Source organism: Myotis myotis, unplaced genomic scaffold (assembly GCF_014108235.1).
Source record: "Myotis myotis isolate mMyoMyo1 unplaced genomic scaffold, mMyoMyo1.p scaffold_m19_p_9, whole genome shotgun sequence".
NCBI classification, from domain to species: domain Eukaryota; kingdom Metazoa; phylum Chordata; class Mammalia; order Chiroptera; family Vespertilionidae; genus Myotis; species Myotis myotis.
In genome coordinates this window covers 6,919,972-6,946,464 of record NW_023416401.1, presented here as the reverse complement: position 1 = coordinate 6,946,464, position 26,493 = coordinate 6,919,972, and the positions used below count along the sequence as shown (strand labels likewise).

General features: G+C 45.7%; 1 protein-coding gene across 2 annotated transcripts in view; it reads right to left on the bottom strand.

Annotated features, from left to right (window-relative positions):
- Window positions 1-26,493, bottom strand: part of DTNA (dystrobrevin alpha) — a 220,965-nt gene that overhangs the window by 14,158 nt on the left and 180,314 nt on the right. The window contains exons 17-22 of one of the 2 annotated variants that reach the window (XM_036322190.1): window positions 22,383-22,470; window positions 19,618-19,715; window positions 17,691-17,804; window positions 12,076-12,172; window positions 10,168-10,188; window positions 1,969-2,128 (exon numbers count right to left, since the gene is read on the bottom strand). In XM_036322190.1, coding sequence (XP_036178083.1) covers window positions 1,969-2,128; window positions 10,168-10,188; window positions 12,076-12,172; window positions 17,691-17,804; window positions 19,618-19,715; window positions 22,383-22,470 — 578 coding nt within the window. The remainder of the gene's footprint in view (window positions 1-1,968; window positions 2,129-10,167; window positions 10,189-12,075; window positions 12,173-17,690; window positions 17,805-19,617; window positions 19,716-22,382; window positions 22,471-26,493) is intronic. The other variant, XM_036322191.1, reaches the window with a different exon arrangement.

Below are 26,493 nucleotides of genomic sequence, written 5' to 3'. Positions count from 1 at the left end.
TTCTTCATGGTGGAGAGAGATTAGCACGATGTTCCAGGCACACTAAGGGTGAGATGCGTCTCTGCGGGCCGGCTTGGGGGCAGGGAGGGCTGAGATGGAACAGAGGGCTGATCACCATAATCTTTGGAAAAAAAGGGACCAAGATTCCAAATATCTGACTTACAGATGAATTTATGCAGCACAAACTCTTTGTGAGCTGGGCCACATTTCATTCCGTCACTTCTCAGAAAGTACAACTAAGTTAGTGAAAGGATAGATACATGAAAATTTAAAAAAATCCTAGTAGTTAGATGAAACAGTAGTTCTAATAGGAAGCTCAAACTGATTTAAAATGTCCTTAAAGTAAGATTTAGGGAAAGGACATTTTTCCTTCTAAAAATTAAAGTAAAACCTAGTTATTTTGTATAACTTAAATTATTTTCTTTTTCAGGAGAAAAAGCCCTATTATGGATCTTCCCTTTCCCCTCTTAAGAGAGAATACATCATTCTTCCCCTTGTAAAATGTCAGATTGTCGTCTCCATACACAATGGGTGAGAGGGCCTGTTTCCTCACACTTTTCTATATCTGGATATTATTGATTTTTTAAACATCTTTTCATATTGTTATTGGCCATTTATAATTTCTCTCTGTTCATATCCTTCACCTATTTTTATTTTGGGGATATCTTCTTCTTACTGATCTCTACATGCTTTATATCTAACGGAAATGATAAAACTTAACTGCCATATATGTTGGAAATGGTTTACTCAAAACTATTTTATTTTTGGTCTTCTGACTTTTTGCCTTTGGATAAATTCCCAGAAGTGGAATTGCTGTCTTTCTTGACCTCAGATCCATAGGTAAGAACCTGGAAGAATGCCATAATAAATTGGTAATTTAAAGAAAATGCAAATTATGAACCAAAATAAGCATTAGCTTATTTGTGTGAAAAATAAAGAGTATATGTGTATAAAATACACTTAACCATATCTATCTATGTATCTATAAGTGAAAAGTTGAGAAGGACCAGACTATTAATAGTGTTCACTTCTAGGAATGAGATCAGCAGGGTGAGGGTCTACAGGAGGATTTCCCACCCTCCCCGCCTCCTGCCCCCACCAATTTTTTCCAAATTTAAAAAATAACGGCAAGAAAAGTTTTAAAAATTGTTAAAGTATTTTTAAATGAGTAAAATCACTTGCCTTGGGATACGTCCACACCATGAGTGTGTAAATGGAAGAGGCCACCAGTGAGAGAATGCTGTTTGCCACCTCCCTTCAGCTTTGCGCTCCTCTCTTAACTACGGAGGCCTAACCGGGTAGACCAGTGGTTCTCAACCTTCCTAACGCCGCGACCCTTTAATACAGCTCCTCATGTTGTGGTGACCCCCAATTTCATTGTTACAAATTGAACATAATTAAAGCATAGTGATTCATCACAAAAACAATATGTAATTATATATGTGTTTTCCAATGGTCTTAGGCGACCCTTGTGAAAGGGTCGTTCGACCCCCAAAGGGGCCGCGACCCACAGGTTGAGAGCCGCTGGGGTAGATATTATAGAGGCAGATCCAGCTCTTAAGAGCATCTGTAGAAGGACTGCCCTTCCTTCTTGATCACAGGCTAAAGAGCTGAATTGTTTCATCTCCATCTCGAGTTTGCTTTCACGCAGAGAAGCAGGAAATGAGATCTTTCAGAATTTAAAACATGGATTCCATGGATAGTTTACTGAGATATTCGTGAAAGGATTTCCCTTCCCTTAATGGGCAAAGACGCATAAAAAATGGGGCCGGGCAACAGAAACCTCAGGAAGGAAAGATGGTGAGGTGCAGAACAGATTAGACGGGAGTTTCTAAAACTGCTCCCGGCCAGGCTCTGCCTCACGCCACGGAATAGCCTAGAACATGCCCCGCTTTAGACCGTTCAAAGGACCGCGGTGACTTGTTTATCACATAAAAGCAGAACACAACAAAAAATAAAGCCACTTACTTTGTGCAAACGCCTCCTGTACGTCTCCCCCTACCCCTGTGAGAGAGTCCTGAGGCGTGTGGGCCGGGGTGGAGCAGGTGGACGCAGACCGCACGGGCATGGGGATGGGCCTGCTGATGGTGTGGCTGGGGGAGGAGCGAGGAGAGCCTGCCCCCTGGGTCTGGAGAGACAATGCGAGCCGTTAATGTGTTTTCCCAAGAACACGCCACATGTCACCCATCCCCAAGGCCTCAGTCAAATGTTAACAGTCACAATGACATCTCAAAGCTGGAGGAAATCCTAGGTTGTTGAGATGGGCATCTTAAACCTTTGTTGCAGGTGCAGGAGATGTAGGACCTTATTATATTATCTGAACTTTCAATTGTATCTTGAAAGCTAAGAATGTAAGTAGAGCATTGTTCCATACTATATGAGCTGTGTCCCTGGGTAATGTAGCTATTGTTAAGCAGCAGTAATTACAAGGTGTGCCTATTTTTTCCTTGAGGAAAGTGCTCCGTGGAATAAAGAGACATCTAAGGAGAACGTTATAAGTATAAACTCAGGGACTTTTGGGGGCTGGGTCTGGTTTGTACTTCCTAATTTTTCAACCTGTCTGTCCTGGCCTCATCTGGCGAGGATAATGTAGAGTTAAGTCATGCATGCAGTATTGTGCACATTAAGTCTCATAGTAAGCATCAGACAAGGCATACATTTTTAAATCACGATTTTACAGTAAAAGTTGACTTTGTCAAACTGCTCAGTGGTTCGTGGATTCCAACGGGGAAGAGAAAAAAAAAGGAGTCCGAGTTTCTAACTTCGGGCGGCTGTTTCCCTGTAGGAAGTGTCTCTCTCTTCGTCTACACAACAGCAGCATTCCAGCAGGCAGAATAGTAAGATTTAAAGTGAGTGAAGAAAAAAGTAGGAAACAACTAAAAACCATGGAACTCTGCACTTCAGTCCTCAGCAGGAAACCATTAGACAGTCACACCTTGAACCTCGCAGCTTTTGTCTCTACAGTGAGGTCTCTTTAATAATTAGTTTACAAAGGAAGTCAGTTACTCACGATTAAGAAAATGCAAGGAGACCCTCAGAACATACACAGCAGATTAGGAGTTCCCACACATTCCAGTTCAGTCTGGGGGTCCGGTCGGGGAGAGTGAGGGCTCTGCCACGCAAGGCCCAGAGGTTCACCAGCAACCCATTCAAACCCTGAGACATGCACCCAGAGAGCAGTGCTCTGGAATATTCCACTGGGATCTGTGCTGTAGGTTCAGCCTCTTGAAACACACAACATCGGCCCTGTACAATGCCATGCTGTTAGCTTGCCAGGGCTCAGCGTCACACACACAAGTCAAATCTATACACTGAGAACAACCCAGAATCACGAAACGAAGCACAACAGAACAGAGGACATTGACGCCCAACTGGCCCGAGGACTCCACTCGCTCACTCTCAGCCGTACCTGGGAATGGTCTGTCCGGGCCCAAGGAAGAGGAGTTTGCCTGCGTGCGATGCTTGGCAGCCTGCTGGCCCCAGCCCACTGGGAACGGGTCTGCTTTTCCCCAGCAAACCGGGCAGCTCAATCTTATCACCACGAAACTTCTGCTCCTGAGCTACCACGGTCTCTCCCCGCCTCCCAGGCCATGAATAAATGACTTCACAGAGGAGCTGTGCTTTGCCAGGATCAGGGGTTTTCGTGTCTATCCCTGATTCTGCCAGGGCCGCTGCAGGAGGTATCTTTGCTCTAAATGTGCACATGTGGCTCCCAGAGTCCCGGGGGTGCTGTGCCAAGAATTGCCCAGGAGATGAAGCCAGAGTGTCTGGGCAGGTGTCTGAGCCCAGTTGCTCTGACTGCCCTAGGCTGCAGGGGCCTGGATAGGCTAATGGAGGCAGATGGGGGTCAGTTGCCTCAAGGGCTGCCTCCCCCTGGCAACCCATCGGGTGCATCCATTTCAAGTGCTCCCTGCCTTCCTTCTCTGTCCTCCTCACTAAGGAACCAGCCACAGCGGGGAAGGGAGGCTGGAGACGGAGCAGGACAGAGGGTGGAAGGAAGGAGGCTTCTCTTAGCTGCGTAGCATGGCTTACCCTCGCCTCTGGGGACGAGACCCTCCCCTGGGGTAGGAGGCTCACAGTAACAATACAACTCCACTTGGTATGTAATTCACAAAACAAAGCACCTTTCCATATATATTTTGGTTTCATTTTCCTGACGATCAGTGTTATGAATGATGGTAGCTTATATTCAAAGAACAATTTGCAGTTGATCCCAACTACTTCAATGGGTCCCCCTCAAGGCCATATGAGAGATACTATTCCCTTTTTTCAGGCTAGCAAGCTGAGGCTCAGAGGCAATAATTGGCACCGCAGCTGCTGCTCAGGATTGTGACCAACCATCACACGCTTCCCTCCATCTTCACAAAGGTAGGAAGGCTTAGCACCCTGAGGGCCAGAAGGCACAGCACACAGACCCCCCAGCACGTTGTGTGGGAGCAGGGCCTAGGGCTTCCTGCTGGGCCAGGCAATGACCTTCACTTGAGGGGTCATGGGGCGTCGTGTGCGTCCCCAGGGTGGCAGGACAGCCTTTGCGCTGGTTTCCGCTCAGTACAGAAATCCAGGTCCACGATCTCTTATCTGCTAATTTGAAATCCAAAGGGCAATATGGGTTGTTTCATAACTGACGTGAGGCTATTTATACGGTATCTGCAGGGTATGGTGTCTCTAAAACCTGGAAGATTCCGAAATCTGGGACATTTCAGCTATGGGGCCGCGGGCCTGCATCTCAGTATGTTAATGGCTGTCCTGGGCTGTCCTGTATGGCAGCCCTGATCACACCTGCTCCGTCAGGCTCGCTAGTGCAGGCTGCTCGGGGACGGCCCTCGCCTCTGGGCACGGTGCCTGGCCTTCCACACCTTCCTGACTCTGAGACCCTTCTCTCCAGCGATGTTCTCCCCTGCTCCTCACGGACTGAGCTCTCTGCTCTCTGTGTCTGTCTGAGGCAGTCCCAGTCCCACCTCTCCCCACTTAATTCCTGGTCTCCAAGGCCAACTTTCCCCACTTCTCTCTGCCTGCTTCCTGCCTTCAAAACTCCTTTGAGAGAAAAATAATTGACTGTCATTACGTGCATTAAGGGAAAAACAACCCAAGGAATCTAACACCAATGTGTGAATGACTCAGCAACTATCTCCCAAGTGAGTCTCTAATTGGTGCAATTTCATTACGTGCAGAATGTTAGTGGGAGATTCTGTGCTGAAGAAAAGATTCAGCGGCATCTTCCTGAAGCTCGCAACATCCAAGCCTTGTCCAGTCTTTACCTGGGCCTTCGGGGGGAGGGCCCTGGCTCCTGGCCCCATCTCCCTTGGTGAGGGCAGTGCCCAGTCTGATGCGTAGTACCCAGCTCTGGCCTTCCTTTTGTTGCTCTTGTAGGGCCACTAGGAAAGGACAGGGGCCGGCTGGCACTGGGGTAGACCAGCAGAGCAGATACCACTGAGTCTTATGGTCATAGGAGTGGCCTCTATCGAAGGCGGCCACTGGCCTGGGCATGCAGCATGGGTGTCTGCTAACAGCTCTAGGAGAGCTAGCTGAATAGTCTCTGTGAACATCCTTTCCTGGAAATGACCCGATGATTCATGGAGCGAAGGCTTAAGGGATGATGGTCCATGTAGATCAATATATAGACCTAAAATTCCCAAGAAGGGAGTTGGTTTATGGGAGAAGGAAAACATACATCATCCTTGGAAAATTTAAAATAGCTCTCCTCCTAGAGAATAAATGAAAAATTCATTTCTATACTCCATCCTCTGAATCCACTCAACTTGCTGTTGTATAAATTTTTAAAAAAGCCTGACAAGATCCATAAATTTTCTGGTCTCCCCCCTACCCCGCAGGAAGTGTTTTGGTTTCCACTCAGCACCAGAAAGGGCTGTTTCAAGGAAGGGACCCAGTGCCTCACTGCGGAACCAGCCCTGCCCGGAGGGATGGCAGAGGACGGCCACCAGGCGGCAGTGGGTGGCACCATGTCGCCCTCCTCCCGACTTGAAAAGTCTGCCTCTCAGGTGTGGCTGAGAGCACAGCCTCGTCAGGCCTGGTGTTAGTAGCCTGGGAAGGTAGAGCAGAGCGGTGGTTAGCTACCTCCAACCCTCTCTCCATCCTTTCTCCCAGTACACACTCGCGGACTGTCATGGGGTGGTTGTGTACCGCGTGCTGGGAGGTCACAGGCGAGGTGACTGACTCTGGCCTGTCTGGCAGGAGCATCACTGGACTTGGGCCCTCACAGCAGAGACTTCCAGGCAGGAAAGAGGAGGTCTGGGCAGAAGAGAAGAGCATTCGAGGCCGTGGAGCATCATGAGCGAGGCATGGGAGTGGGAGGGATATTGCAGGTAGGACTGGGAGGCCAGTGCCTTAAAGCCCCAGGTTCACTGTGGGGGGTGGGACAGAATGAAGCTGGGAAGGGGTGGGGCCTGGTTTGGGGGCCTCCAATGTCATAAAAGGGTCTAGACTTTATCCTGAACTAATTTTTATTTTTCTAGAATTGATTAACCAATCCCTAATATTAAAAATGGATGTGTGTCTTTGTGTGTGTGTGTGTGTGTGTGTGTGTTTGGAGAGAGAGAGAGAGAGAGAGAGAGAGAGAGAGAGAGAGGCAAAGACTCTGGGAGAGTACGTTTTTGAACACTAGATATTAGCCCTTATATTGAGGTTGATTATTTATGATAAGAATTCTCCATGCTCCCACCCTCACCTTTGATTGCTTCACTCCTCCATCTAACATACACCAGAGCGGAAGAGCAAGGGACACAGAGAGAGGGGAGACCTAAGCTGGTAACATTGGTCATTTCTGGCCTGTTCATGTTCCATAGCATGTCTGGGAGAAGCAGGAACCGGAGTGACGATGATGTCAAGCCATCTAGTTGTCAATAGAGAAGAGACTGGGGGCAGGAGGCGAAATCTGGAATGATGTTTGACCGTCTTCCCCTGATGGAGACACTGTTAACTGTAAGGAGGAAAGTGCGTGCCTGACTGTGTGGGTGTGCTTGTAAAGTATGGGTCAATTGAGAGAGTTTACATATATCCATGAGTATATGTGTGCATATACACATATATTCATACTTATATCTAATATGCATATGGTATTTTCCAAAGTGCTGGTACATCCATTATCTCTTTAAACCCATACAACAACCTGGTGAGCCATGTTGTAACAGTATGTTTGAAATAAATTCCCAGGAAGTTAGCTGACTCACTCAAGATCTTCCACTGCAGGAGAAGAGCTGGGACCATGATAATTCAGGTCTAACTCCAGTCATCTCTCTAAGAAGTTATTATTGAGATCATTCTCAACTCAAGTTTAGTTGGTTTTAGATTGGGACATAATATTTGGAGCTGGAAGTATACCAGAAACCCTGGGACATACATACCGTCACTGAAATTATACCCCAGTCGCCTTCATTATTAAACTTTTTAGGAGTGTTCTTTTTATGATGCCTTCAATAAATCTTAAATATACACAAAGAAGAAAGAGGGTAGGATAATTTCAATTCAAGTTTTGTAAAAATAATTTATTGCTTATCATATCATAATCATTGTGTTATATTACAGGCACTATTTAGAAAAAAAAATCATGTTCTTTCCTCAAGGGGAATAAATTCATGCATTATCTCAAACAAGGAAAGTATAAGTAGGAATTATAATACCAGTGTAATAAAAGACATTGAACCACACAGACGGATGATAAAGCAAGTGGAGGTTATTCACTCCGCACAGTTTGTCCTGTGCAGTGTCTTAAATCTGATTTTACAAAGAGAAAGTCCCCAAAGGGGAAAGGCTTATAAATAAAGACAGGATTTAGAAGCAGACGCCAGACTAAAGCCTCTAAATTCTCCCCTCGATCAGTTTATGCGCCAGAAGTCAATGTGTTTGGATGGCATTTGTTTATTCCTTGTAGAACGGCCTCTCCAGGATTGGGACGTGTGAGGTTCTGCCTTTAACCTGCCTGAAGGCCAGCGTGAGCAGCAGCCGTCTGAAAGCTACCACTGCATCTGTCCATGTTATTTCGCAGTGCTCCTCCCATAAAGCTCTGAGTGAAGACTTCCTTTTGACATTTTATGCCAACAGAAACCTGGTCCCCTGAGAACCAGTATTTCTTTTCCAATAGCACTGCCAATTCTGTTTTCCTTTTTGGCCTCCTTGTCAGCAAGCTCAGAATACTCTTGTCCCTTATAATGAGCACATCTGCATTTTTTCTTGCCTTATTTGATTGTTCTAGTTTATGAAGTCCTTGTTTATGTGATATTTGTAAGCGACTTCAGGTCCTTTTAAAAAAGGGGCTTGAGTAGAAAAGCAAATAAATGCAAACTCTCTCTCCCTCCCACCCCCGCCCCAAGCAGACAAGGCATTGTTGACATCTGGGTGTTAGCCACAATGGCCTTGATGTTCCCAGGCAGCAGCACCCACTACTGGCTGCCTTTCCAAGACACAGCAGCTGCTCGGGGCTCCGCGGGGAGGAGCAGGAAGGAGAGGAGGCAGCAATGCTCTTATGGGCGCTGCCAGGGCTTAGCTCTCTGCATATGAACTTCCTGACTCTCTGCATCTAGTGGTTTATGGACTTCCTGGTCCACTGAGCATCTGAAGAATGCGTTCGTTGCCTGGGAAACAGGAGAGGAGTCCCAGAGGGAAATGGACAGAGCAAGGCTGACTGGTTACAGGACAGACGGCTGCCCTCTCCCTCCACTAGGAAGGAGGTTCTATTGGACCCTTCCGTCCTTTTCTGATGCACATGCTAAGGAAGGGACAGGAAAGAAAAGAGGCTGCTTGCAGAGGGAAGTGCCACAGCGAGGCCCGTTTATCTCCCATGACCCACGTGTGCTGGAAGTACATAGCAACGCCCCATGTCTGCGTTTATGGGCCATTATACCGGCTGCCAATGTGTGTCCTTCACCCAGGGCACTGCCTCTCCTGAAAAGTGGACTTTCGTTTTAGTAAAGTAATTTTTCCCCCACAAAATACAAAAGAATGTAATACATTGTCTTTATTGTCTGACATTACAGATTTGTTTTACACTTTCTTTCTTTTGTTCTTTTTTTTTTTTTTTTTTTTTTTTTTTACAGACCAGGGGAATGAATAAAGGTAAAAATGTGTCCAGCATTTTGCAAACATCCTTTGTTACACACAAACACACACAATGAATAATAGGAAAGAGAATACAGAAGAATTAAAAGGCAGGTTGAAATCGGACAGGCTGTGGTTCTAATTGATCCATGGGAAGAACGTGAAACTTTCTGATAGTCCTGGGGGGAGGGGCGTATTGTCATACACAGCTTGGTACATGCACTTGAAATGAAAACTGCTTTGTTTAGCTTCCACTGGATTAATATTACTGGTTGAGTATGCTGCTCCCTCTGCTGGCCTCTGAACCGCAGGGTGACACACAGGGTTCCTGTTTAGGAGTTTGGGCTGCAGTGCGGGCTGCAGAGTCCCTATTCCTAGCGATGTAGGTGAGGACCCTGGGAGCTCCCAGGGCAGGAAGGGCCTCAGTGATCACAGGAGGCTGAAGGTGTCCTATTCTTTTGAGATGACTGTCACCCATGGCAGGGATTCTGCTTGGGAGCATGAAACACTGGGACGTGAATAAGTACTGAGTCCCGTCTTTCTCTCAAAAGATTGAATACGTTTTGGTGAGCAGTGGGGAACTGGGGCTTAAGAATTATGCAATAAGAAGAGACAGAGTTGGCTAATTTTTTATAAAAAGAGGCTCCACACCTTTTCAGTAAAATGGAAACTGACTGGTTATCCGTAGCATCACAGGACGCCCCGTGAGCGTCTGCGTGCTGTGGGTTTTACTGAGTGTGCCTTTAGCATCTGTGATGGGCACCTTTCTATTAGGAAAGGGGTTTGCTCCACAACGCAGGAAGCATGAGGCTGATTTGAAATTGAGACCCCCCGGGAGATCTAAAAAGTGTCCCACAAATTACAATCTGTTCCCCTTCTCAAAGGTGTAATAGTTCTTCTTTTGATGCTGACAGTAGTCATAGTTATAAAAAGGGCTAAATTTAATATATTTCAATTCAAGCACTCTATTGAAAAGGAAGCAAATTAGTATGATTTTTTTCTCTCTTTCCAAACTGAAGCATGAACATACATTAGAGGCAAAAGCAATGAGAAAAACAGCAGGACGGCAGGCCCCTCCACTGTTAGTTAAGACCTGCAGTAGGGAACATAACTTACTCCCTGCTTCAGTTCTTCTTCCTACAGAAAGATGGAACCAATAACAGTTAGGTTACCCAGGGTTCCGCGAAGAGCATATATACAGGGTGAAGGGGTGCAAGGTGGGGACACATCAACACAGCTTTGGTGGCAGGTCAGCTCTCTTTTTACCTCCGTGACTTCAGTCCTAAGTCTTAGGTATCAGCAACTATGGACTCATCTCTTTTCTCCTTGTGCCAACCATCTTTCAACACAACCTGTCTGTCCTGGTGTTTGTATATCCTGATACCTTAGACTGCTCATTAGGTCGATGCCCCGATGGCTGGTGGTAAATAGACTTCCATCCCAGTGCTATGGTGATAGAATTTACAGGAATATAAGCAGGGGGGTGTTTGCAGAGCTCCCTGCCACTCAGTGAAGAGGAAGATGGGATCGGCCTTCTTCATTTGGTATATTTGGAAAGGAAAGCAGAAAGAGCTTCTCAGGGTCATCAAACGAGAGAACCGGCCAGAAACAGCACCAGGTTGTTAATGATCTAGTCCCGTCTTAACGCACACAGAACAACAAAAACCGCATTCTACACATCGCATGTCTAACACGCTGATGGTAGTCTAGTAACGAAAAAGCTTCCCTACAGCAGGGCCTGGCAGGTTCCACGGTAGGTTTGCACCAGTATTTGTTAAAGAAAAGGAAGGAAGGAAGGAAGGAAGGAAGGAAGGAAGGAAGGAAGGAAGGAAGGGAGGGAGGGAGGGAGGGAGGGAGGGAGGGAGGAAGAAAAGGAGGAGAAAGAGGAGAAGGAGAGGAGAAGGAGAAGGAGGAGAAGGAGAAGAAGAAGGAGAAGGAGGAGAAGGAGAAGGAGAAGGAGAAGGAGGAGGAGGAGGAGGGGGGAGGGAGGGAGGGGGGAGAGAGAGAGAACAATACAGAAACAATAAAGGAAGGTGTGCCAGGGATGTGAGGGACCCATGGATGGCCTGGGAGCCAGGACCACTGCCTCACAAGAGAGTGTCCCCAGGGACTGTGCCTCTGTCACCTTAAGGGAAGTTCTAGTCACTGCCTCTGGCACGCACAGTTGCAGCCCATCCTGGCTTGTGTCTGTGTCCGGCCAGGGGACCTCACAGCACTGACCCTTCTCCTGGGCTGACTGCGGACATGTGGCCACAATGAGTCTACTTTTGACTTAAAATGCGACTCAGTGTACACTGAACAGGGGCCTAGGGCTTCTGAAAGGAAGAATCACTTCCCTGTGAGAACAATGGTTGCAGCACTCGGCAGAGGACTCCTAGAGATCCTCAGTTAAACTCTACCTTCAGAAAAGTAAGGAGATCAGTAACATTTTCAAAGAAGCTCTACTTTATGAAACTAGATTTGTTAGTAATTTATCAGGAATTTCTTTTTGGCCCAATAGATGAATGTTTCGTAGGCAACAGGATTAAAAAAGCGGAGATATTTCCATCTACAGTTTGCATTTGAGACCCATGGAACTTATGTGACTTGTTGCTAAAGCCACTCAGGTAAGATAAAAAATTTTACTGACATTAATAGTTACTCCTCTGAATGAAACTACGACCACCAAAAGTTCATTCATCGCTACATCTTCATTTCATGAATTAGACATTAACTTCTGTTCAATTTAACCAGAACTGCTGAAAGCTAGTAAAGGAAAACGTTTCTCAATAAATCCAGTTTTATTTAGTTCAAGGACATATGAAACTGGAAATAAGCCGAAAAGTTGTTCCATGATAGTCCTCAGTAACCAGGTTCCAGAAAATGGACAAGAATAAGCCTGATACTTGACTGCTATCATGTGATGTAGCTGAGAAAAGTTCTCATGTCTGAATTTAAGACTGCATTTTGGGGAAATCACATATCGGGATTATAAAAAATAATGCACATTACGTGCAAAAAATGTCACAAATGCCGACGTCTTACCTTGAGTAGCTTCATGAGGCCTTCCAACTGGACCATTAGCTCCCGCCGGCTCTCCTGCAGCGCAGACATCCTCTGCTCCAGCTCGTCCTTGCGCTGTCTGGGAAAGCGCAGTGGGCATCAGAAACAGCTTTCAACCGCGAGTCACTCACACTTCCCCACCTCATGGGACCTGTGGACCCCCAGGGGAGGGCATCTCTGGGGGTTGGACATGGTTACTAAGCAGGGAAATGTCCAATGACTCAACAATTATAGCTCTGAGGTGTACAATTATTTGTTAGAAGTCATACTAAAATAGAATTAAAATCCTTTAGACACTTCTCCCCTTTTATGCTGGATTAGCTTTAGATAAACTCTTTTTTTTTTTTGGAAAATATTTTTATTGATTTCAGAGAGGAAGGGAGAGGGAGAGAGAGAGATAGAGACATCAGTGATGAGAGAGAACCATTTATCAGCTGCCTCCGCACGAACCACACTGGGAATTGATCCTGTAACCCGGGCATATCACCTGACCGGGAATCGAACTGTGACTTCCTGGTCCAGAGGTCAACGCTCAACCACTGAACCACGCCAGCTAGCCAAGATGAACTCTTTTCTTAATACTTACTATGTCATGGCCCCTGTGCTATGCCATTGGGTTTCTTTGACACAACAAATCAAAACCAAACCATCACTGAAAAAGGCCAATCCCCATCCAGTTGGTGTGGGTCAGTGGTTAAGTGTTGACCCATGAACCAGGAGGTCATGGTTCCATCCCTGGTCAGGGCACATGCGGAGTTTTCAGGCTCAATCCCCAGTGAGGTATGTGCAGGAGGCAGCCAATCAATGATTTCTCTCATCACTGATGTTTCTCTTTTTCCCTTGCCCTTCTTTTTCTCTAAAATCAACAAAAATATATTTTAAAAAAAGAAAAAGGCCAATTCCACAAATTCTCCAAGCCCAAGAATCCTTTTATAAATTGCACAGAAAACACTCATTACCTTAATATTTGGAAATTGGATTTAGAAAAGTACATTTTCCATCCTTAGTATGCAAAGTAGTGCCTTTCAGAGGCCAAATATTAATGGTGCATAGTTATTATAGTCAATCTAATTTTTTTGGTTTGCATTAAGTGAAGTCAGAATAAAGAAATTCCTATATAATTGTTTTAACTAAAAATAATCTACAAGGGTTGTCTTTGCTTAATTTTATTTTGTTTTGTAGAACAATTAAACTGCCAACAAGAATGGAATTGTCATGCATGACAATTTATACTCTTATCATTGATGTTGACACTTAGAGGTATCAAAAATAGCTTTAAGAGGGGGAATAAATGAAACAGTATGAAGGTGAATATTAATGGCTCACATTTCTGAAATATATATGTATATATATATTTCAAATCAATTTAAAATTCGATTATTTAATGACTATTAGTGAATAAGTAATACATCTTTTTTCTTGCCCCAAAGGCTTCTCTGTCTGAGTTTGAAACATTGGAACTTATATTTTAACAATGTGTGGATGTTTTAACCATATGTGCATCAATGTAGGGATGGACATGCCTCGTCTCAATGGCACAGACACAATATCAGGTGGAGCGACAGCAGGGACTCTGCAATAAAACACTGACAATCTGAAAATGAACTGTCACGCTGAGGCAGGCCAAGGGCTCATCCTACTGAAGGCTGCTCTGTGGGAGGACAGGCTATAGTGATAAACCAGACACCTCTAATTTGCTGTCCGATAGGCTCACTCTATAACGAATGATGATTTTAAAATTTATAAACGTACCTCAACTCTTTTTGAATATATTTTCAGCTTTTATTACCACTTAAGGCTTCCTACCGGAGCAATCTTTCCTTTGATTTCCTTAACAACTGCCCCTTTCCTGAATCCCATGGATAAGGAATAGCAATTCTATGCAACAGTGAACGGGGGCAGAGTGCACGGGAAGTGTTGGGTTAGCACACAGAAATGCCTAGCGCATCATCCTAGTTAGCGGTTAGCTCTGGCTTGCAACCTTGCCTTTCAGCTGTGTTGTGGCTAAAGCGAAAAGGAAAATACGATCATTTAGAAAGGTCATCGTGCTCTTAAGATAAAAAATAGACTATGATTTCACGAGGAGCAAAGCTCTGCTCCGTTCTCCCCTCTCCCGTCCCTGAGCTGAAAGAACGTTGTGCTATTGGTTTCTCAACAAAGGGCCCAGGAAGGAGGGAATGGAATGAGAAGACCTCTCTCAGAGCCACAAAAAGGCGTTTCTCTGGCTGTTTCACTTGGCTGCCCCTCAATGTGAACGAAGGCCAAGTAACTATGCAAGAGGCCATTGTCCTGGAGTGCTTTCAAAATATGACATGATGAAAGAATAAAGCTTAGAACACTGGGAGCTGGGTTTCTTAATCTGGGGTGTCAGGGTATCTGTGAAATCCATGCATTGTGAAAGGGCTTAGCACAGAATAAGTGGTTTATAAGTTCCTAGAGAAATGTTCTTTTTTTAAAATATGGTTTTATTGACTGTTAGAGAGAGAGGAAGGGAGAGGAATAGAGAGATAGAAACATTGATGAGAGAATCATCTATCAACTGCCTCCTGCATGCCCTCTACTGGGGATCGAGCCCGTAAGGTGGGCATGTGCCCTGATCTGGAATGGAACTGGTGATCTCTTGGTTCATGGGTTGAAGCTCAACCACTGAGCAACATTGCCAGGCTAGAGAAATACTCTTAAAGGGAGGGTATTTCTTCCAGGCAGAAGAAATGTAGAGAGCAGTGGTTCTCAACCTTGGCTTCACATTAGAATCACCTGGGAATCTTTTTAAAATCCTGACTTCTGGGCCTCATCCTCCGGAAATTCTGTTTCTTTGTTACTAATGTTGTGGCCCCACCCCATCACAAAGAAACAGAATTTCCGGAGGATGAGGCCCAGAAATCAGGATTTTAAAAAGATTCCCAGGTGATTCTCATGTGCAGCTAAGGTTGAGAACCACTGTACTAGAGTATGGAGGCAGGAAAGCAAATCAGCTGGGGTCAGGTGTCTCAGGCCTCAGGTGTGGGGCACCAGCTGACAGTGAGGGCCAGAGGTACATGGGTTCTTGCAAGTCAGACTCCTTCGTGTAGCTCTAGGCTCAGCTGGGGCCATGGGATTACCAAGTCAGGACCAGAGGGAAGAAATGTCAGTTGGAAAACTCATCAACAGTGACCCAGGCACATCAAGATACCTTCCCAGCCTGGATTATCCAAATGGAACCAAATACTTTGGAAAGCAAATGCTCACTGGTGGGAACTGATGAAAATGCTTATGAAAAAGTCCTAGTCGTCATCCCTCCACTAGAGAATGGGACAGCCAGTAGAAGAGGCAGAAAGGACCTTTCAGGTGGAGAAACATACTCAGATGTGCAGATGAAGGACCACTCTGCTTCCACGTTGCTTTACTCAGTTATATCCAACTTAATGTATCCAATGTATCCAACTTAATTTCCAACTTGTGAGCTTGGAGGGCCTACACCCGTGGTCGGCAAACTGTGGTTCGCGAGCCACATGCCCCTTGAATGTGGCTCTTCTTAAGCCTTAGGAGTACCCTAATTAAGTTAATAACAATGCACCTACCTATATAGTTTAAGTTTAAAAAAGTTGGCTCTCAAAAGAAATTTCAATCGTTGTACTGTTGATATTTGGCTCTGTTGACTAATGAGTTTGCCGACCACTGGCCTACACCATCCTATTTGGTGAAAGATACTAACAGTCATTCCTTTATATGTCTTTGAGGAGGAGGAGGATGTGAAACGTCACTTTGTCCGTTTCGCTTTCACCCTTTCTGGGGATGGTATGGTAGAATGTGCAAGAATTTCCAATCCATTTCTCTGAAGATAGACCAGAAATCAAAAAGACTGAAAAGGAAGAATCCCTGTTTCGTCCATTAACTTGTTTAGTTATTCTAAAGTATGATGCGATCTCAGCGGCCCCACCAGATACAGGTTCTGTAGATTTCCTTTCCAAAACTCAAATTTACTTCCTGTGGAGGGCTGGGTCCCACCAGCCAGGGGCATGGGTCCCAGCCGAGGGCAGGCAGGTCCTGCAGGCTGGGCCACGGGTGCTGCCGTGCTCAGATGTTGACATGTCTGAAGAGCAGGGTTAGAGTGGAACCCCCGGAAACATCCATGACTCCCATCAGTAGGCATTCGGTAAAAAAACGGAGCCAAAGAGGACCTGCTTCATTTAGTCTCTTCATATGGAGAATAAATGAGAGTCTAGTTCTGGCAAAGGGTTCTGAAAAGAGGCAGCAGTAGGTGGTTTTGTTGTGTGAACATCACAGAGTGCACCTAACAGACCTAGATGGTCTGCCCTGCACACCTAGGCCACATGGCACCGCCTACTGCCCCCAGGCTACACGCCTGCATAGCATGTTCCTGTCCGTACAAAGCAATGTGAGATTAAGTCAAGCACAAGACAAAATGGTGCCATCCAGAGACAAAGTAAACACAGATGTGTGAGGCTGCTGCCGGCACAACATGGCACGCGGCTTTACCGCAAACTGTTCTTTATAAGCAGAAAGAGTCTACGCTAAAACAATGATAGAAAGTATAGTATTGTAACCACATAAGGCGGTAGCATGGTCGTTTATCATCATCACGCATTATGCACTGTACATAGTCGTATGCGCTATACTTTTACCTGCCTGGCAGCTCAGCAGGCTGGGCGACACCAGCATCCGCAGCAACGCACTGTGCCCCTACGATACGACGGTTACGACATCAGTAGGCAACGGGAACGTTTCAGCTCCATTACAGACTTACGGGATCACCACCGTCTCTGCGGTCTGCTGTCCACTGAAACGGCGCTACGCGGCACGTGACTATACTGGTACTTACACAGCCCGCCCCAGAGCTAGGAAATACTTGGCACCCAAACCGAAAGATGGAAAGCGCGCTGCACTTGCTAACTGAAAGTGCCTGTGAAATGTGACATTTCTATGAGGGAATGCCTTTCAGTTTATGTTCGTTTTGTTTGCTACACAAATGGGCTTGAGCAGGTGCCATATTCAAGGCAGGGAGGGACGCCAGCTTGACACGGAGCCCAGGCATGACTTGCCTTTCGCCCGCGGGTGCAGAGGGAGCCACGTCCTCACCCACTTCCTGCTACTTTCTACCTGAGGTTCGGGGGGGTTGAACCGGACGACCTAAGGCCCTTCCCAACTCAAATGCTTATGATGACAGCGGAGGTGGGCCCAGGCCTTGACACTCTATTGCAGCACAAGAAGGCGTGTGTTTTAAGACCTCTAAGTAAAGCTACTAGGGACCAGATTTAGAGAAAACCAGACTCCCTTTCATGGGTTACAGGCACATTTTTAAGTGTAAAAATGTTTTGATCACTTGCATTATAAACACACTGTTGAGGGTACAAATAATTCAAGAAATCTGAGTTAAATTTTTTCCCAGTAAGAGATTTTGTTTCTGACCTAAAGAACGGTTTCCTTTCTCTATATCAAATGAAGGAATGAAATAGAAACAGCTCCTCCCTCAGCAATAAGGTGAGTGCAGTGAAAAACACACGAAGGTCAGAGGTGGCGAAGGGCCGTTGCTGGCGAGACTGCTAGGCCTTAGAAGACGCAGGCCCGTCTCCCTGAGACCCGTGGGTTCCTCTTACCTGAGGAGCCGCAGCTCGGCCAGCAGAGTGGGGTTTTGCTGCGCCTTCTCCGGGGTGGGCTGTGAGGCTTGTTCATGCTCCAGCCGCAGCCTCTGGATCTCCTGTAAGATTTCTCTTGGGAGAGAGGAGGAAGGTAAGAAACCAGGGTCAGTCAACGCTCAGAGCACCCAGGACCTCACATCGGGGCAGAGCAGCTCAGGGCCACCGGCGCAAAGAAGGGGTCGCTCTACCTTTCTGAGCAGCACCCCCCTCTCCCCCCAAACCCAGCAGTGTTTATGAGGCGTGGCTGGAGCTAGCGGGCCGTGTGGAGAGGTTCCGACTCCCTCTCGGGTCCATCCAGCTGTGAGGAGCCAGGCTGAGCGTTCTCACCAGGACCCACTCATCCCTCTAGCAGGGAATATAACGCCGTGGGCACGTGCTCAGCTTTGAAAAGTGCACGGCTAACGGGACAAACACATACCTCCCTGTTCTTTATGATCCATGGACACCATAAAGGGGCTGCAACTTCCGGGCAGAGGTGCTCGGAAGGGAACTAGGAACACAGGGCGCTCCTTTCACAAAACGAATTGCCCCACTCCCTCTCCAGGAGTGACACTGCTCTCACCGAAGTTATCTGAGAAGGTCCCGGGGAGGCAAAGCGCTCTCTTTGTCTTAACAATGGATCCCAATGAGAGTCGCCTTAGAGGGAAAGGGGTTTTAAAAGGATTCACTGTAATTGTGTCTGTGACATCAGAGAGCTCTCGGCGTGACCTCTGTCAGGGGTGAGACACGTCAGTCTAGGATTGATGTGGGGGCCAGGGCTGCCCTGCATCGAGGTGAACGTCAGGCCGACCATGAGGGATAGGAGACCCATGTGAGGCAAATGACCCCTAAGTGAGCTGGAAGCCATTAGCAAGGTAACAAGTCACATCTCCTTGGGGGAGGGGCTGGTCTCCCAGACAACACAGTGCACAAGAGCCAGTAAGACAGAACAAAGTACCGAGAACGGAGGCGAACTTGGTGAGCCAGGGGGTGGCTTCTTCTCGGAAAGGTTAAATTTATGACTTCAACCTTTCTTTGGCTCCTCCTTGTGCTCCATGGTGAAAATGGGCTTGAGCATGTGCCATATTCAAGGCAGGAAGGGAAGCCAGCTTGACATGGAGCCCAGGCATGACTTGCCTTTCGCCCACGGGTGCAGAGGGAGCCACGTCCTCACCCACTTCCTGCTACTTTCTACCTGAGGTTCGGGGGGTTGAACCGGACGACCTAAGGTCCTAAGGTCTTTAAGATAAATACTCCACAGAAACCCAGTAGGTGAGAGGAAGGGTGCTCCTGGTCCTTCTCCCCCCTCTCCAGGCGCCTCTCCGGAGGCTCCAGGGTCTCATCGAGCTCAGCCTGAAAACCAGTGGCCGGATTGACGATCTCCAGGGCCAACACCCTGACATTCTGGGACTCTCCCTAGTTCTCCTCCTTGGTTGTAAGACTAGAACTGTGGCGGAGCCAAGGAGCCCAAGGAAGGAGCAGCTCTGATAAGAAAAATCATGGTAAGACATGTAAGGAGAACTGAGTGCTTAGTCTACAAGGAACTATGCTGCCTTCTTTAACCGTATTTTATTTAACCCTCAGAACATGCTATTATATACAGGTACTACTGTTGTCTGTTTCAGGAATGTGGACATCAAAGAACAGACCAGTGAAAGGACTTGCCCAAGTTCAATAGCACCTTAGCGGTGGAGGTGACCTGAACCCGGGCTTGTGAGCTCCGAGGCTCATATGCATCAGACTCCTCAGTCTTTGGTACTTGCTCTGGCAGGTCCAGCCGGGGCTTCTCAGAATGTGGCCTTAAACATCCACGCAGGGGGAAGAGCCGAAGCGTTTTAAAGCTTGACTGCGGGTTGTCAATGGGCGCGCACTTTGACCAAAAAGCCACTGTGGCCGAGCGGCCTACCGGTTCTTGTTCTCCAGCTCCGCGATGAGCTGCCGCTGCTGCTTGTTCGCGTCGATGGTGAAGGAGATGTCAGGAGCGCCTCTCTGCTGCGCTGGCTGCTGCAAAACACGAGGGTCACACGGTTCACTATCGAGGAGATAGCCATTGTGAGACGTGCAGCTGAGAAAAAGGAAACGATTTCTATCCCAACAAAAAAGGCAAATATATACAAATTCAATGGCCATTCCTCTCCCAAGGACCAGGATCTGTGGGTCTGAAGTACAGCTGGGCAGTGGAAAGCAGAACAGAATCTTTGGCAGGCAAATACACAGAACATAAAAAAATTGTTTTTTAGCTTTCTGATTTGAAGTCTTTGGGGAGCTATTTTATTCTGGCCATGCTGTTCCCATTGCAACGATCCTCTCAGTATATGTGGGCATAACAAATACTCACTGTTGAGATAACTCTTTTTCTAGAATTACTGTTCAACCACTGTAATATGCAATTAGAAATTTCATAGTTTTAAAGTCATAGTTAGTATGACTTTCTTTTCTTCTTCTTTTGGTTAATATACTTTTAGCATTTCTTTACATGTAATTTAACTCTGATATATATATGTGTCATGCAACCAGCTTTAACAATTGGTGTATATGCAGTCATAACTTTCTCCATTCTTATAAAATCCTATCTAATAATAGACAAACATGGTAATAGACTGTACCTTCACTATGCCTCCCATTGGCTAATCAGCACAATATGCAAATTAACTGCCAACAAAGATGGCAGCTAATTTGCATACTGCAGGCAGGGCAGGACAGCACCATCCCGCCTGCCCTGCCGCCATCGAGGCCGGCTATCTGCAACCCGGGGCAGTGGGTGTCCGTGTGCGACCTGACCCGGGGCGGCTAGTCAGGGCAGCAGCGATTGACCGGCCCACCCAGGCGTCCCGTGTGCGACCGACCCGGGGTGGTGCCCCAACCCCCGGATTGGCCCTGCTGTGTGCGAGACTCGGGGAGGCGGGGCAGACACCGAGGGATCGGGCCTGCCATCTGCCACTTGGGGAGCGGGCCTAAGCCAGCAGGTGGTTATCTCCCGAGGGGTCCCAGACTGTGAGAGGGCACAAGTGGGGCTGAGAGACACCCCCTCCCAATCCCCCTTGTGCTCAAATTTTTGTGCATCGGGCCTCTAGTTATATATATAAGATTATACATGTATATACAGATACAAATTAACTTCTAACAAATTATATATTATAAACAAATGAATCATTGATTAAATACACACACATAATATACTGTGTGTGTGTGTGTGTGTGTGTGTGTGTGTGTGTATGTGCATTTAGTCAAGGGTCAATTTGCCATTGTTCTATAAAAATACGGTCAGATTCTCCAGGTCTGTTCCCTGCAGGTCGATGCGGGAGGGGACTGGACAATAGATGCATGCCCAGGAAGGTCTGGGTGATGTGGGAAAGTGCTTGTCAATCACACCTGGGAGCGAGTCATTGGGGGTTGAAGTCCGAGATACTTAAGTCCTAACCAAAGGGAATTCTCTCTCTCAGCCTCTAGCTCCCTTGAGACGCTTGTTGCAGGGGAAGCCATGTGGGCTCCACACACTGGTTTTAATGGACGGGGACTAGCTTAATGCTATGTGGACACGGCTCCACCGTGGACCAAAAACTGTAGACACTGGCTTGCTTTGCTTCTAGCTCTGCTGAAGCCCCAGCTGCACCTCTTCCAGGACTGGTTGAAGGGAAATGGGACTTTGGAAACCGAGGGATACAATTTCATGTGAATAAAAATCATTCATTTAAAAAATAGGGTTAGATTATGCATATGTCACTGTGTCTTGCTTTCTTTGCTCTAAAGTACATTGTAGAAATTTCTTGATGTCAATATTTACTACTTTTAAACTGATTAAAAAATCTTTCTACCAAAGAATGCCAAACTTTTAAACATGGCACCCATTGCCTAAGCCTGCTTTTCACTGTCTGGAAGGGTGATTGTAGGAAAGGTTAAGTGTGGTAAATGTCTGGCTTTTGTAAAGCTTCTCTATAATTTTTTAATTAGCAGGTTTTTTAAAAGAGAAATGATTTGAAAAAAAGAATTAAGAAAAAGACATAAAGAGAAACGATTTGTGTTGCTAAGGAAGAAGTCTGAGGTTCTACGTTTTATATCCGAATGTCTTTCTCTAGCTAAGTCCGCACATGGCAGCTTTGACCTGTGACCCAGGTTTTTCTTCTGACTTCATTGCATACTTTTCTCTTTCTCGTACATATTTTACCCATTATTGATAAAAGTAGAAACTTATCTGGGGTCATTGCTTCGCTCTTTATATTAAGCGATCCAGAATTATCCAGAGAAATCAGGCGTGAGGCTGTCTTAGCAATGTCGTAACAGAATAACTCAAGCTATGATCTCTGGTACCAGAGTGATAGCTGAGAAGGGAAAAGATGGAAGGAGTGGGCGGCCAGACCATTCTTAGGTCTTGAGGACAACACAGCAGCAACTCCTGAGCTCTGCAGCTGTAGTACCGACTATAAGCAGGGGCGGGGAACCTTTTCCTGCCAAGGGCCATTTGGATATTTATAACACCATTCGCGGGCCATACAGAATTATCAACTTAAACATTAGCCTGCTATATTTGGTCAAACATTTAATTGACTCACCCCTAATGCCTTGGCAGGGCCAGACCAAATGACTTCCTGGGTCATAGAAGGCCAGACGTTCCCCACCCCTGAGCTATAGGATCGACAATGAACACAACATCCTCTCACTCACACTACTTACAGACGAAGTGGACTCTGCCGCCAGTCTTGCCGCGTACCTGGCAATCAGCCTGTGTTCCTCATCAAGCCGGTTTGAGCTCTCCAGCATACTATTGAGAACAGAGCGAGGAGACTGTTAGGCGACGGGAAAGATGGATGCATTCCTATCACCACCAAGGGTGTTGCTATTTCAATATTTCAGTGCACAAATTTGAACACTAGATAAAATCCTGTTAGGTTAATGATCTCAGACTTGGATTTATAACATGACTCCATAACATGAATCTAGTATGTGGCCAGGAAGGTTACCTATAAATCCTGTCTCACTCACTGCAATTGTCTTACTAAGAAAGCTCCAAAGAGGAGTGATGGTTCTGATGAACATTTCTGATGAAAGGATATTTTCTCTTTAATTTTATTGCTTTTGATATTTTTATTTCCTCATCACACAAGTCATACATGTACCAAATAGGCCTGTTAGAAAATATGGAAGCTAGATTAAAAAATAAAAGCGAACAACTGTGGTCAGACTGTAGTGATTCCCCATTTCCTGGTATTCACTCTTGTGTGCAAGCCCCTCCCTTTCGTATGGGCTGGACTTACTGACTTGCTTCTAAGGAATACAGTATAAAATATGGCAGGAGTCCTGGAATGTCCCTTCCAAGGTTAGGTTACAAAAGACCATGGCTTCCATCTGGGGCATGTTTTCCCTCTCTGAGCGCTTTTGGATTGCTTGCTCTGTGGGAAGCTCACTGCCATGCCATCCGGTGGCCTATGGAAAGGCCCATGTCATGAGGCGCCGGAGCCAAGCACCTTGTGAGTGAATTCACATGGGCAGAACCTTCAGATGAGATCACAGCCCCAGCCAACAACAGCTTGATGGCAACCTCATGAAAATCCTCTTGAGCCACAGGCCCCTCCCTGTGGGACCCGAGAATCTGCATTTCTAACAAGCTTCTGAGATCCTCTGGTATTGCTGGTCCAAGGACACTTTGAGTAGCAAGGACCTAGAAGATCTTGAAAATAAGATGGAACATCTAAACTATATAAAATAGATCATTTTTCATGAGCATTTAACTGATAGCCATGTAGTATGTGTGATATTTTCCAAACATTCCCTTATGACAGGAAATTTTAGGATTTCAGGTTGATATAGGTATAGTATCGATCCCCGTGGATTGCCATTTTAATTAGCACACAAAAGACTTGCAGTAAGAAAATAATTTCAAAGCAAAAGGAGTTAGTTTTGGAAAATTGATGCTGTAAAGCCGACGTTTGTCTTTATAACACGGTATGTACACTCCGCAGTGGCTAAAAGCAATAACTGAACTTCTCGTTGCAGCTTTAATGAGAAAGGAAGTTTCACTGCCTTTGCTTTAAACATAAAACTACCCACAAAGAAGCAATTTAATTGGATTTTAACACGTGCATCATTTCTGGCTGGTGCATCAGCGACTGTCAGCTACTTAAGCACTGTGCAGAGAACAGGGCCCATTGCTCCAAGCCCAGGACAACAATGTGCCTGACGGCCTGAAAGTGACTTTGTCAAAAACATTTGTGAGTGTTTTGGTAAATAAATAATAAAAAACCTTGATAAAAAACCCCTCACAATCCAAGTGTCTTTTATTATGAATGGCCAGCAAGTAGGTATAAACAATAGGAAGGTTACATAAAAAAGCCTCCTGGAAATGTAAGACGTGAAATTATGGGATTCGGCCGAGTAAGCTATAATTCATCCTCCATACTTTTCCTCCCCAGCACTGACCAAAAGAGGGGTGGAGTGATATATTTCCCCTTTGTGCACACAAAGGATTTATGAGTCCACATGTGCCATTTCTGTATGTTCAAATTATACAAGAGTGAATGAGGCATTTCTCTGATAAATTCCATTATTTCAAGACTTCAATTACAAATGGTTGAAAATGAATGGCCAATAATCCTAAATCATTAAAGAAATATGGATTCCAACACTTGCTCTATCCCTGGCTATTCATTTCAAGACTTTAGAATCAGTAATCTTGCTACAAGACTATGATGAATTAAAAAGGGGCTGCTCTGTAGACTGAATCTTGAATGGGAAGATCTATTATTTTGAAAGCTCTCCAGCGTCTACCCTAAATACATGGCCAGTGGCTGCTGCTAGTGGTTGAAAATGGCACTCTAGGACACTCACGTTGCTCAGCTAAGTGATGGCTTAGTAAATTGTGATTTAGCAAAGATTTCTGGGAACTCAGGGTTTATTCACATTTTTGGTTTGTTTCTCTGCAGTCTTGTTCTGACTGCCAGTGTGGGAAAGTCAACCAAATAATGTCACCCAAAGGCCACCAGACAAAGTGGTATGTTTTCCCTTAACATTTTTTTTTCATTTGTTGAAATGATGATGGGAATTTTATCACCAGAGATTAATTTTTAAGGTCATTAGGCCTCAGGTGGTACTACCTTCTATTAAATGGAAATGGCTAACAGGAGGATTATTGCCTAAGAAAGCATGGTCAGTTAACGCCAAGCGGAGGATTGCTTTAGGAGGTTATGGCCTATGTTTTGCAGTTGGTTGAGAGCAAAACACTACATACAGCCCTGTTCAGGCTGTCAGGAGTCAGTGAGCAGAAGTTAGGGCGGAAAAGAATGAAGTGATACTGGGGTCCGGGAAGTGATTTTATGGGACTGAGGATTGAGGAGGGAAATGAAGGAACTCTCAATGCTTCAACTGTTGGCACTTTACTGACAGGTTTAAAAGGAAAGTACAGGAAATCATAAAGTGGCAATCTTCATGGATAATAATAATAAAATCTGCATAAGAATGGCTTCTCTATAGGGGTGCCTTCCAATGCCTTTATTGAGACCTTAACAACCCACTATGTCATAATCATGGACAAGGCCCTACATTCTATCTTCTACAAACTCTCAAGTTCCTCCACTTCCCTCTGTCCCAGCTGTCACCGATGTGCCCCAGGCCACAGTCATCTTTGCCTGAATTAGTGTAAAGGCCTCTCAACAGGTCGCTCTGATTTTAGATTTAGTCTTCCCTCCAATTCATTTTCTATCCTGCAGTCAGTGTGATCGTTTAAAAATGAGGTTGGCTCTAACAGTCTTATGCATGAAACCCTTCTATAGGTTCTCATTTTTGAAATTCTTAAACAAGATGTATAAGGTCCTGCATCACTTAGCTCTATCTTTTACCCTGGTAACTCGGTAGCCTTACCAAATAAGCACCTCAGAGGGACCATATTCTCTCTGCCCTGAATAATCTCTCTGCCTCCTCCACACACCCCCACCTGGCTAATGCCTCTTCATCCTGCTGTTGGCTTTAGCTGCCATTTCTTACCTTTACCTCCAACCTCCAAATTCAGGTTCATAGCTTCTCATGTATTCCACAGCAGTCTGCACTGCACTGCCCTTGTTATAGCTGCTAGCCCTTTGCATTTTAATTGCCTTTTCACTTGTCTTTATCCTCTGCTAAACTGTAACTCCTCTGAGGGCAGAATGGTTCAATGTTTTCACCATTAGCACCGTGCACAGAACACAGCAAGAACTACCTAAGAACTAGTTGGACAAAAGAATGAATAAAGGTTAGCTCTCTTAGCTGGGACTACCATGGTCTTTGGTCCACCTCTTCTATCTTTCTGGGCTCTGCATGCATCCTCAACACTGAGAAAACCAGAAGAGTACAGATGAAATACTGTACTTTAATACTAGCCATGCTATCTCAAATGGAACTGTGGAATATTCACTTTGGGTGGAGTTGAACAATCGGGATACGGTGCATGACCACATACAGATTCCTTATCTGCTTTGTATAGGTGCTAAAGTTAATAAAAAATGTCATTATGTTGACTCATATTCATTATCAGATCTTTACTCCCAATCGTGGCAAGTTCTCTTCTGGTTCACATTTGTTGCTGTTGTTTTAAGGATTAGGAAAGCAGATGGCGTCTAAAAGGGATTAAGATCCCACTCAAAAGAAACGCTCATTCTTAGAAGGGGTGAATAACTGTAGGGATGTTATAAAAGAGTGGGTGGGAGGTTGGGCTGGATCATTTCTGGGTTCAACCCTCAGCCTTCTCACTTACTAGCTGTGTGACTCAGGGCAAGTCAACCTCTTTGTGCCTCAGTTTTCTCGTCGATATGACAGG